We start from the raw sequence: 12578 nt of genomic DNA, 5'->3' as shown, positions 1-12578 counted from the left end.
GGTGGCTCCTGCAGGAGGGCCGTCTTTCCTCCCCTCGTAGACGCAGGCGGATGAGGCGGAGGGGGGCGTCGGTGCAGCTCAGCTCTGCTCCCGGCCAGTGGAGGAGCCGCCCCTGGGTAAGTCCCCGAACGGCTCACAGCGCCTCCCCGGGCGGCTTTGCCAGAAGCCCCGAGACCCCATGGGTCCCCTCCAGGCAGTGCCAGCCCCAGATAAGAGCAGGGGGGCCCAGGAGGAAACCACAGGGAGAGGCCCGGCTCGGCACGTCGTGGGGCCAGAGCAGAGGGAAAGCGCGGCTGGCTGTGCGTGTTTCAGTCCCTTTATCTGGAACAGACAGGTGGTGATGTGGAAAGCAGCCTGCCAGCAGGGTCTTTGTCCACTAAGGTGCTTGCGCATCCTGAATCCCGGGGTGGGAGGAGACTCACTCCGGCTCTGGGGAGCCCTGGTGGCGGTGGCATGTTGGGGCAGCAGGCTGGATGGCCTGGGTCGCCAGCGCCCCGGGTGCCACCTTGGAGCTCACCTTCCCTCCAGCCCTGTGTCCCAGGCTTGTGCTCAGAAGCCCCTCTTCGCACCTGCCCCCAGGAGCAGGAAGGCAATGATTCAGACCCGCCAGTCTGGGGCCGGGGCGGGGGGGGGGGGGGTCCCTGTGGTGGGGGTCGGGAGAGGGGACCTCGGGGCGGATCCGTGCAGTGGGGAAGGGCTTGGAGCTGCTTTGGTCCCAGCGGGCTGCCCGCAGAGCTTGTGATGGCCCGGGACGGTGCCCACAGGGGCTCCCCGCCTGACGCTGTCACGGTCATGGTCACGGTCGTGCGGAAGCCCCCAGAGCGCAGCCTTCGGCCAGGGCCACGGACAAGAGGGAGGCGTTCCCGTTGGTGGAGTTTCCACAAATCGCTCTGGTCCCCTCAGGCTGGTGGCCTTAGGGTCGACGCCATCCCAGCCCTTGCCAGGTCCCCGGCAGAATGAAGGCCTCGGAAGATGGTCAGGAGACGGGGTAGCCCGCGGGAGCTTCCTGGCAAAGACCGCACCGCGGTCCCTGTCCCCATCCCGGCTGCTCGGAACCGACCCGGACACGTTCCAGGCCGGCCCTGCCCTGCCTCCCCAGCCCCCTCCCCAGCAGCGCCCGAGCGGGCAGAGCGCGGGGTCCTCAGCACAGCCCCTGGAGAGTGACGCCACGGGGGGAGAACGGCTGTGCCAAAGGGCTCATGAGTCCCGTGTGGGGGTTTTACCCAAAAAACTAATCAAGAAGGCTCTACGTTTCAAAAAATGTTTCAGGGCGGAAACAAATCCAACTGGGAACCATGAGGCTGCGGGTTCGATCCCTGGCCTCGCTCAGTGGGTTAAGGATCCAGTGTTGCCGTGAGCTGTCGTGTAGGTCACAGACGTGGCTTGAATCTGACATGGCTGTGGCTGTGACGTGAGCCGGCAGCTGTAGCTCCGATTCGACCCCTAGCCTGGGAACCTCCATATGCCACAGGCGAGGCCCTAAAAAGCAAAATAGATAAATAAGTAAATATTTAAAAATTTTTTGGCTGTACCAGCGGCAGACAGAAGTTCTCGGGCCAGGAATGGAACTTCGCCACAGCAGTAACCACAGCCACAGCAGTGACAACACCAGAGCCTTAACCCACTAAGCCGCAAGGAAGCACCACCATCTCTCCCTTTTAAATGATGTTTCTCAAGTGTTTTGGGGCCTCATATCAGTATGTCTCCAGCAACAGGGTCGTTTTAGGAGCGGGTAACTGCATATTTTTCTGTCCTCACTAAGCAAGTACAAGTAGGTGTTGCAGCTGATTTGAACTTCGAGGCTATTTCTGGGGTTCCCTGGTGGCCTGGCGGTTAAGGACCCAGCATTGCCATTACTGGGACTTGGGTCACTGCCATGGCTCGAGTCGTTGCTGTGGCAAGGGTTCGATCCTGGCCTGGGAACTTTCATGTGCCATGGGCACTGCAGGAAAAAAGCGAAAAGGCTATTTCCATGTGGCTTCAGCATCTGGGACCCCCTGCCCTCTGCCTCCAAGCCCGGTGCCCATTGCTGCTGACAGTCCCTGTACCTCACAGGAGACCCCCAGCCCCACCCCAGCCCCTGGTCAGCAGAGGAGAAGACCCGGGCTCTGCCAGAAAGCGTCCAGGGCAGGAGTCAGCAGTCCCCGGGCACAGAGGGCCCCTGCGGCCCCCAGCAAGCCAGCGTGAGTCGCGGCGTGGCCCTGCACGGTCTGCAGGCCGAGAGGCGGCCCTGCCCTGCTCCGCGGGGCCCTCCTGTGTGGCTTTGGGTGGGCGGCTCACCTGGTCCCTCAGAGGACGGTGTTGGTGGCCTGTGACCTCTGGCCCTTCCCAGGGGCTTGTCCCTGCTGAGTCTTTGGAGCCCACAGGGAGGAGGGCTGTCTGACGAGTGGGGGGTGGGCTTTGTTCCCTGCAGTGGTCGCAAGGGCCCGGGGCCCCGTCCGCAGCTAAGGGACGTAGACGGATGCCCAGAAGCAGGGGCTGCACCCTGGCCGTGGCATTTCTTGTGTTTCCAGCAGGTGGTTGAAGGCGGCAGGAGCAGGGTGGATCCTGCCAGCGGCCCCCCGGAGGAGCCCCATGCGATGGAGTGCTGGTCAGGGGAACAGAGGTGGGGGGCCGGGAGGGCTGGTGGGACCCTCCCTGGGCCGGGGGCAGCCCTCGGGCCTGGAGACAGCTTGGCCGGGACGTCCTGTCCTCCTGCCGGGACCCTCCCTCCATCCTGGTCCCCCTGTGCTGGGCTGGGCCCGCCGTGCCCCCCAGCCCACCCCTGTGCCCTCTGAGTTCTCTCAGATGGTGACTCCCAGTGACCCGATCCAGTGGGGAGTGAGGGCAGAACCCCCTAAAGACCTGGGAGCCTTAGACTCCGGGGGTCACTTCCCACCGGGGACAGACAGCGGGCAGCAGGTTTTTCAAGCATGTGCCGTGGTTGAGGGCCCCCTGCGGAGCCTCTGGGCCCTGGGAAGGAGGCTGGAAGATGCGGCTTCTTCCTGGGGGCACCCCCAGACTTCCTGATGCGCTTGCAGGGACAAGACCAGTGGGCAGGAGGCCCCCGGAGGCCCCTTCTCCTGCCAGGAAGCTGCCCAGCTGCCTGCCTCTCCAGGTGACGCCTCTGCCCCCACCCCCCAGGTCCTCACTTCAGGGGACCAGCTGCTACGTCAGAGCAGCCCGCCCTCTCTGCGGCTTAGACGCTTCTGCCTCTGTCCGGGGTTTTCTGGTTCGGATCCACTGGCGTGGGGGCCACGGGGAGGGGGCTGGTCTTCCCAGTGCTGGGGGGCGTCCTCCGTAGAAAAGGTGTCACCGTCATCCCTAAACCCTCCTCTCTCTGCAGCAGCCGCAGCTGCTGGGTTGGCTGCACCACCCACCCAGCCCGAGGGCAGCCCCCGGGCCCAGCTCCTGGCCCCCTCGGACCTGGGCTCCGAGGCCGAGTCAGCTCCCAGGACCTGCTCGGGGTCCTCGGCTCCGTCCCCCGCCTCCCCTTCTGGGGACAGCCTGTCCTGTCCATCTCTCCAGGAGTTTCGGAAAGTGTCCGCCGTCCTGGTGCAGCTTTCCGAGAGCTCCGCCTCGCTGTCCGACTGGGAGGCCGGGGACACCCCCGAGGCCGACCTCGCCTGGTCCGGGCCCGTCTCTGCTCCTGACTCCTCGGGATCCCACCAGGGCAGAGGGCAGGTGACCCGGGAGGGGCTGGAGGGCAGGGTGGGGGGCGGCCCGAGGGAGGGGTGGCTGCTGCCTCTCGCCGACACCCCCTCTCCGCGGTCGGGGTCGGAGCTGTCAGAGGCATCCAGCCAGATCTGGGACCAGGGGAGCCTGTGCGAGCTTGGCGCGCGCGCTGGGCCGGCCCCAGAGCCCCGGGCCCCAGGGCCCTTGGCCCCAGGGTGCTCCTCGCCTGCAGGAGGCTCATTCCGCCTGGAGCCCCGTCTCCACTCAGCTCCCTCCTTGGGCCCTGGGGAGGGTCAGAGGCAGGAAGATTCTGGAGCCAGGGGGAGCCTGGCCAGGGAAACGAACACAGGAAAAGCCAGAGGGTGGTCCCTGGAGGTGGCCGGCGTGAACTTCCCGTCCCGAACCTCTTCCTCTGGTGACTCACACTTGTCCCTCTCCTTGCGCTTGGGGGCCTCGGCCTCCGAAGGGGCAGGTTTGGGCAAAGGAGGAGAGCCTGGGCCTGTGCAGGCCTCAGGGGGCTGCCCTGAGGTGCCCCGGGAGGCTCACCCCCACCTGTCCGCTGCCAAGAACCCCCCGCTGAGACAGGCCTCTTCTGAGCCTGAGGTCCCCTTGAGCCCACGGGCTCCTCCTGGGGACCCCGGTGGGCTGGCAGCCGAGAGCCGGGCACCTGGGTGGGGGGGGTGCCGGGCCCCCTCTGCCCCGGAGGAAGCCTGGCCTCCCCCGGCGGAGGGTGTCCTGCCTGAGGTCCAGTCCCCAGTGGATGGGATGCTGACCTACGGCAGCGCCGACCTCCCGTCCTCCACGCACGGGGACCCCCGCCTCCCTCCCCCGCCTCCCAACCTCCCCGCAGAGCACGAGGCCGAGCCCGCAGGCCCTGACTCAGAAGACTTTCCTTCCCCACCGGAAGCCACCGTGTCCCCCGCGGGCTCACTGGGCGCCCCCGGGGAAGACGCCTCCGTCATCACGGGAGACTTGCCCTCCCTGTCTGAGGAGGGCCTGCCCCAGGCGCTGCCCCCGGGGCCCCAGGACTCAGGGCTCCTCCTGGGGGGAGCCAGACAGGGCGGGGGCCTTGGGGACCAATGGGGTGAATCAGGTTCTGCTGGGAAGGACTGGGCCGTGGGCGGCCAGGAGTCCCCCTTGTGTGGGGGAGCAGGTGACGCCCCCGAGGGGCTCTCCGCACAGTTGGCACAGCCCCCAGCCCTGTCCAGAGTGGCCTGTGCGCCTGGGGAGAGCCTGCTTCTGCTCTTGGCAGCCGGAGACCCAGGGGCCTCTGGCTCTGGGCAGGGGGGCCCCCGCGCCGACCTCCCGGGCATGGGGAGAGCCCAGGTGGTGGACCTGGTCTCCACCCAGCTCACCAGAAGGATTCTGTGCGACACTCTGGCTGCACTCACGGAGCCGGCCCCACCCAGTGGCCTGGTGACGGAGGAGCGGGCAGGTGCAGCCGGGGGGCCCAGGCTCACAGCGGCTGCTGGGCAGTCACGGGGAAGACGGGACTTCTGAGAAGGCGGGGAGGGCCTGTGGTGATGCACGGATGTCTGAGATACCGTCGTGGGACTGTGCGTGAGCATGTGCCAGCGTGAGTGTGCGGGAGGCTTCAGGAGGCCTGTGCTGCTGGGGCCGGGCCTCCCTGCAGAGAAGAGACCTGCAGACGGGCCTCCAACTTGGGGCCGAGGCCTGGACACGGACTCCAAAGTGGCTCTGACTCGGAGACGTGCAGGTGGAAGGACGCACGGGTGTGTCCAGAGCTGGCCGCCTGGGAGGGGTGGAGGTCGCGGACGTGAGGGAGGGCTGGGCAGGGAGCTCCCACGGTGAACTCGGAGCCCACGAGCCGGACAGGGTGCCTGCGCCTCGGCAAAGGCCGAGAGGAAGGGGTTCGTGGAGGCCAGGAGCTGAGGCTGGGGTCCCGTCTGCACTGCCCCATCCCTCTACTTTGCCTAAATGGGGAGCCTGGACGTGTTCCCTGGCTTCTGCCTTCCAAAGGTGGAGGGCCTGGGGGCCTCCAAGGCATCCAGCCGACGCTGCGTGGCTGGGAGATCCGTGTGGGTGTCCCCTGTGTGCTGAGGTGTGCAGATCAGGGGAGGTGGCAGCAGGGAAGAAGGTCCCCACTTGGGCCCGTCCTCTGGGGGTGAGTGGCCAGCAGCCCCCTTAACGTGCTCAGGAGGCCTCCCAGATGAAACGAGAGCCCGTTTCCCAGTGGCCAGCCTCTGCCAAAGGAGCAGCAAGGGCTACAGTGCTGTCCACAGACCTTGGCGCCTGGGCCCCTGTGCAACGCGCTTCTGTAGGGACGTCCTCTGGCCACAGGCCGCTGGCAGAACCCGCCTCTCCCAGAACCAAAGGCAGGCAGGTGTCCAGGGAGTTGATGTCGATTCGGGAGGATTTCCCGCGGGGAGGAAGCCGGGTGTGGGGTGGCTCCGGGGCCAGCTCGGTGCAAGGACCCTTGAGCCCATAAAGGACGGGCCACCGCAGCACTACCCCCAGCAGCCGCCCCCAAGCCAGGGATGGGCTCTGCAGCCCACCCCTGGCCCAGAGCAGCGCTGCAGGCACAGCCGCCCTCCTGGCGAAGCACCCGCTTGTCCGGACAGCAGCCCCCGTATCCCTCGGCTCCATCTTCCCAGGGTGGTCGGGAGGCTGGGTGGGGGTGTGTGTGTGCTGGTTCTAACGTGAGAGCACCTCGGAGCTTGTGCTCAGGGAATTCACTGGAAACATTGCAGCGTCTTCTCAACGGACCTGCCTGCACGACCAGCGTGTCCTGGTTGGGGCTGGCTCGTGTCGGTGTCTTTAGTATTTTTGTCCCGAATGGCATTGTCTGTGCACTTGGAGAAGCGGCTTTGAAGTGAGCTCGGTGGTTGGTTCCTGTGTACAGGGAAGCAGCTTTCAAATCTGCTTCTAACTTGGGACGTTAAGCGGGTTTCTCGAGACGGAGCTCACGCTCAGAGCTTGGATGGCTCGGTTACTCGCTCTGTCCCACAGCAACCTTCTCCCTGTCATTTGAGCCGTCTAGTCTGTGTGGCCGCCCGCGTTCTATCTGGTTACCAGCCATTGATCACTTCTGTCACCCACCTGTGCTATGTCACCCACCCAGCCAGCCAACCCCGGTTGGAAGATACCTGCTTGACGGGGGGGGCAGGGTGTTGGCCTAAGGACCTCAGCGGCCTGGGGTTAGCCCCCCAGGACTCAGCTTCGCCAGCTTTGGGAGAGGAACTCATTCGCTTGACTACATTTCGGGGCCCCTGGGGCGACCCAGACTTTGGTGCGCTTGTAGTTTTGAGTGGGAGGCGTCCCCAAAGCTGGCCTGGCAAAGCCCCTGTCCACGGCCTCTACCGCGAGCTCGGGGAGACCCAAGAACACTGCAGGGCCCTCGCGTCGAGGCGGGAGCTCCTGCGCCCCACACCAGGCTCCAGCCTCTGCGGCGGCCGCTCAGGTCCCGATGGACCAGCTCAGCGGCCTGGCCCCCAGCACGCCCGGGTCATCGTGAACGGGGTCACGGTTCAGGGAGGCACATTGGGGGGCCAATGTTACGCCCACGCCTCGCAGGCCCACCTTCGACCGCGGGCGAGTCTGGGGCTGCGGGGGGCAACGTGTGCTCCTTCTCTGTGTGCAGCTTCAAAACACATTTTGAGCTACTGCTTTCTTATTGACTTCTTTCTAGTTTTCTGAACAAATTAGTCTGTAATTTTTTATTTTTTTCTATTTATGGCTGACCCTTGTGGATTTACGAGGCCGTGTGAGAGGAATTATGTATCTTACACACACACGTTTGGCACGGCAATAAATCTCTCACGTGGAAACCCTGCAGATTTGCCTCGAATTCCAGTCTGGGGTCGGGGGGCTGGGGGCAGGTGCTGGAATGGGTGGCCACGCCCCCAGCTGGCAGGGGCTCCCCAATGGATCTGCCACCTTCCCCGGTGCCAGTGCCCGTTTGGGGCCCCTCACCCTTGAAGGGGGGCCGGGGAAGGGGGCTAATGGACCCCCCGGCCGTACCTTCCCGTGGCGCTGGATCTGGGGGACCTGGGTGATGAAATGACTGGCCCGGGAAGGAAGTGTGTCCACGGAAGGTGCTGGACATATTTAATCTCCGCCAGTGGTGCGGCGCGGGGGGCTTTGGCGCTCAGATGTATTGACCTGGGGCAAAACTTCCATTTCGAGATTGCTCCCTCCAAGGCCTCCCCGAGCTCGCCTTGGCTCCAATCCCTGTAGCCTCTTGGGCCAATAAATCTGGATAGCAGCCTCCAGAGAAGCCATTATCTTTCATAGAAAATGATTATTTCTCAGTTAAACCCCACATCGAATTTTCCTGTGATCTGTCTCCTTCAGCTTTCCCGCTTAGCCGGTCCCTCCTGCATAAAATGCCCATGAACTCACCTCCGGCGCTTTAAATCCCAAATCATCAGCGAGCTTTACGAGCGCTTTTGATGACTTCCTCCTCCGTGCAGCCCTTACGGCCTGTCTGTAAAGTACAAAGGAAGGCCCAGGGCGCCGTCCTCTGGGGACACGCAGCGTAGACGGTGCCTTCTGGCCCCGGGGGCCTTCACCCTGGGCCCGTGGGGCGGGCGGTGAGGGAGCCGGGGCCCCGGGTCAGGTTCTCCGGCAGCCTAGCGGGGGTACAAGGCCATCGAGGGAGTGGCTGAGAACTGGCTCACTGAGTCCCGCAGGGTCAAGGGCCCAGGAAGTCGGCCAGGCGCCCCGTCCGACCCACACTGTGCCAGCCATCAGATGGCAAACTGCAACTCTGCATGTGTCCCCCGTCCGGTGTCTCCTCTGCCCCAGGCAAAGCTGGGAGCAGGAGTGCTGTCTGCAAAACTCGACCACAGGCTGGGAGGAAAGGACAGAATCTCACACACACACACACACACCCCCAGCACCTCGGGGCTCCCTGCGCCCCACCCCCGCCTGCCGCTCCCCTCTAGGGGCCTCTCCCTGGCCTGTGTCCATCCAGGTTGTAACATAGGCATTTAGAGATGCTCGGAGCCGCCATCCTAAGGCCCGCTCTGCCTCTGGTGGGGGTGTGGCAGGGCCACCCCCACCCACGCCTCCACGTCCAGTCACCGCCCTCTTCACGGGTCATTGTGAGGACACAGGCCATTGTCCCTGCCAGGCTCTGCCCTCGGCATGTGGCCAGCACTCAGGAATAATCCTCCTTGTAAGTTCCGGGGAATGGCAGGCGTCCTTAACCAGCTGGGCCTGAAGGCCAACCCCGCCGAAGGGGTGTGATGTGGCCAGCGGTGCCCGCTCTGGGGCCAGCACTGCAGGTGGAGTGTGTCTGTCCCCTTCTTCCCTCGATCTCGTGCAGAACCTGCCCTCTCGGGGGCTTTGGGGGATGCTCGGAGAAGAGATAGCTGCCGTCCAGCTGGTTATAGCTGGCTGTAACCAGGACGTCTACCAGGCAGGAGACTTGGAGCTGGAAGGGGGCCCTGCCTCTGTTGGGGACACAGGCGTCAGAATGGGCCCTCCTGGGTGTTGGGGGCACCCGGGTTTGATAGCCCATCTGCCACACGTGCCGAGTGTCCTTAACCACAGCCCTTGGCCCTCCGAGGCTCGGTTTCCCCTTCTGTAAAATGGGTGTACCCGTAGCTCATGTCATCAGCCATCAGATGTGAACTTAATCCCTGCGGCGTCAGAGGTGGATCTTAGTGCCCAGAAGTCCAGAAGTGCAGGCGCCCCCCTCTCCTGCAGGGAGGCAAGGCAAGGAGGAGGAGGGCACCGGGGGTTGGGGGCTTCAGGCAGGAAGCAGGGCCTGGCTAATCCACTCTCAGACACAACTCACTCCCTGGTTTTAACGTTTCTGCATTTGGCCGCATTTTACAATCCATGGGTGCCTTTTTTTTCATTAAGTCGATTGTGTGCCATAGGCCAGCGGCCCTGGGATTTGAGAAACCGTGGCCTTGTTTTTCGGGTGCAGCCTCCCCGTACTGGGCTAAGGCAGCACATCCCTGCCAGAGAGCGGGGATCCCAGAGCCCTCCCCTCCCACCCCTCAGCCCCTGGACAGGGAACACACAAGCCCTAAAAGAAGGGCCGTGAGTGACAGTGAGACTTGATGGGGAGAGACCGCGTGGCCCTTCCAAGCGGCTCTGGGTCTGTGCGCCCCTAGAACTCCTATGTTGAAGCCTTAAGCCTGGATGTGATGGTGTTAGGAGGTACCTTGGGAGGTGATCGGGGTTTGATGCGGCTGGGGCCCCAGGATGGGGTGAGTGACCTCAGGAGAGGAGACACCCCCCTCTCCATGCGCAAACTCGGTGCCCCCCCCCAGTCTGCATCCAGGAAGTGAGTCTCACCAGAAACTGACCCTACCTGCACCCAGATCTCGGACGTCCAGCCTCCAGAACTGTGAGAAATAAATAAGGTCTGTCGTTTAAGTCGCCTGGTCTGTGGTGTTTCGCTGTGGCAGCCGAGCAGACGAAGACAGCGTTCCAAAGCTAAGTCCCTCCGGAAGAGTGAAGCAGGTGTGGGCGTGGTCTGCAGGGTGACGGCGTCCTTCCCACAGCCCAGGGCACCCCGCCAGGCAGGAGGCTTCAGGCAGCACTGGGCCCCAGGGCTCCGGAGGGCAGGCTGGAGGGCCCCACAGTGGAGAGAGAGGGAGGGAGCTGCGCCAGGCAGGTGAGGGGTGTGGGACCCCTTTGCTGTCCATCACCCCTGTTAGCTGGGGTCCTGGGCTGGCTGGATTTCTTCTTCCCTCCTCCGTGTCCCTCTCCTCTGCCCTCGCCACCCTGGCCTGCAGCTCCCATCTCATCCCTTTGCTCCCCTTTCCAGCGCCATTCCCGGGAAGCGTCACTGGTCCCTCACTGCCTCTTCGTTCTGGCCTCTCTTTCGCCAAACACATCCGGTCACTCTTTGCCCCCTGCATCTACTCAGGGCCGTTGTCTGGCCACCAGGGAGCCAACCTGCCAGGTCAAATCCACTCGCTCTGGATTCCCAGCCTTGATCTCCACGCAGCCATCTGCCTGCTCCCATGGCCCTCCCACTGCTGCCCCTTTTCGTCCCCTCCTCTCCTCAGCCCTGCACCTGCAGGCCCAGGGCTCAGCGTGTGGACGGCCCCCTCCAGTCCCCGCTGCCTCCCGTGAGGACCTCAGCCAGCCCGACTTATCCTCTGAGCCCTAGACTCACACGACGAACCTGTGGCCTGATGCCAACTGCAGACGCCGCGAGGGCTCTGGAATTGAACAAGCCCGGGCCGAGACCTCCACGCTCACCCCCGCACTGCTCTCACCTCCTTCCCTGCAGCCATTCCTCCCAGCCAAGAGCAGCTCCATTCTTTCCGATGCTGCTGCCAAAGCCCTGCAGGCAGAAGTGACCTCTCTGTCACACACCCTGGGTTTAATGCACGCATCCTACCCTCACACCACAACCAAAGTCTAACCCTGCTCATCAGCACCCCTTGCCTGAGCCCCACCGTCTCTTCCAGGGGCTTTGATGGCCCCTGCTTCCCCCCCCAGCTGCTTCCATCGGCAGCCAGAAAGGCAGAACCAGAACCCTCCTCCGCGCCTGGCGAGCGAGGCCCCTCGCTGTCCTGCTCTTGGCTGCTGTTCCAGCTCACCCTCTTCCCCAGTTCCCCGCGATTCCAACACGCTCCACGCCTCTGCGCAGGGCCTTTGCACGTGCAGGTCCTCTGCCTGGGCTGCCTGCCACTCTTCTCACCTCCTTCACCCACAGGGTCTCTTTCTCAGAGAGACCCTCCCCCTCCCCTGCCACCAGCTCCGATGCTTTTTATAGCACTTATCTCCAGCTTCCTTGCTAGTTTGTTTTGGGTCCCTCTCCTGGAATGCAGACCCAGTGGCTAGTCTCCAGGGATGGGTGCAGAGCAGAAGTCTGGCAAAGGTTAGAGAAGGAAGGTGGCAGCAGTGAATGGGCAGAGGGCACCGGTACCTTGTCCAGGGCCCCCTTGGTTTGGATCATCGTATCCAGGGCTTTCCAACCTTTGTCCGAAATGGAAACAAAACCCTTTTCAGACAAAGTCTTACACAGAACCCTACAATGTAATGAGCAGGGAGACAATTGCTTTAGTATAAATGAAGTCTAGGCGTTCCTGCTGTGGCTCAGCGGTAGTGAATCCAACTAGTATCCATGAGGACGTGGGTTCAATCCCTGGCCTCTCTCAGTGGGTTCAGGATCTGGTGTTTCTGAGAGCTGTGGTGTAGGTCGCTTGGATCTGGAGTGGCTGTGGCTGTGGCTGGTGGCTACAGCTCCGATCTGACCCCAGCCCGGGAGCGTCCACACCATGGGAACACGGACTGAAAAAAACGTCGTCTGTGTTCACATCATGTCATGTACTTATTTAACAGCCAATCGCCCATAACTGCAAAGTGGCCTGGAACATGAGAACTTGAACTTCCAGGCCAGCGGATGGCAGATGCTGACTCATGTCCGCTCCCTACTCCACTTCCTTTCTTTTCTGCTTTGGTCACACAGTGCAGAGAAAATCTTGACAAGCCTAACAGTTAGGAATAGCAATTGAAAAGGACAGGTATCCTAGTAAATTAAGCAAATAAATCATGGGAGGCTTATCTAGGTTTGCAGAGGAATCAACCGTGCAACTTGTAAAATTTGGCTCTGTAACATCTGAGTTTGCGCAGCTGTTTTGCTACATGTTCTGAGAGTTACAGTCTCATACTAAAAAGTCAAGGTCAGGGCTGCATGCTTCTGAAACCCCAGGTAGGGTGGCCAGATAGAACAGAGGCCACCCAGGAAAATGAGAATTTCAGTTAAACAGCGGATTCCCCGTTAAGTCTAAGTATATCCCGTTAAATTTGCATTTCAGGTATGGGACTTACTTAGACTTCAAAAACAAGTCGCTGCTTCTCTGAAACTCACTTTTAATTGGATGTCCGGTACTTGCCTTTGCTATATCTGTCGAACCTACCCCAGGCTCGCGGGGAGGGTGGGCCCACTGAAGCGGGGAAAGGAGGGGGGCGGGGCCTGGAGGGGCGGG

The 12578-nt window shown here is 62.8% G+C and overlaps 1 protein-coding gene across 9 annotated transcripts in view; it reads left to right on the top strand.

Annotated features, from left to right (window-relative positions):
• Nucleotides 1-7449, top strand: part of CCDC187 (coiled-coil domain containing 187) — a 48396-nt gene extending 40947 nt beyond the window's left edge. For 7 of the 9 annotated variants that reach the window (XM_047768921.1, XM_047768922.1, XM_047768923.1 and 4 more), the window contains 5 exons: nt 41-116; nt 2056-2183; nt 2514-2605; nt 3021-3097; nt 3326-7449. In XM_047768921.1, coding sequence (XP_047624877.1) covers nt 41-116; nt 2056-2183; nt 2514-2605; nt 3021-3097; nt 3326-5154 — 2202 coding nt within the window. In that variant the 3' untranslated portion in view covers nt 5155-7449. The remainder of the gene's footprint in view (nt 1-40; nt 117-2055; nt 2184-2513; nt 2606-3020; nt 3098-3325) is intronic. The other 2 variants (XM_047768924.1, XM_047768925.1) reach the window with 2 other exon arrangements.
• The last annotated feature ends 5129 nt before the right edge of the window (nt 7450-12578 follow it).

Source organism: Phacochoerus africanus, chromosome 2 (assembly GCF_016906955.1).
Source record: "Phacochoerus africanus isolate WHEZ1 chromosome 2, ROS_Pafr_v1, whole genome shotgun sequence".
Taxonomy (NCBI): domain Eukaryota; kingdom Metazoa; phylum Chordata; class Mammalia; order Artiodactyla; family Suidae; genus Phacochoerus; species Phacochoerus africanus.
The sequence above is the reverse complement of the archived record's forward strand: the minus strand, read 5'-3'. Positions and strand labels throughout refer to the sequence as shown.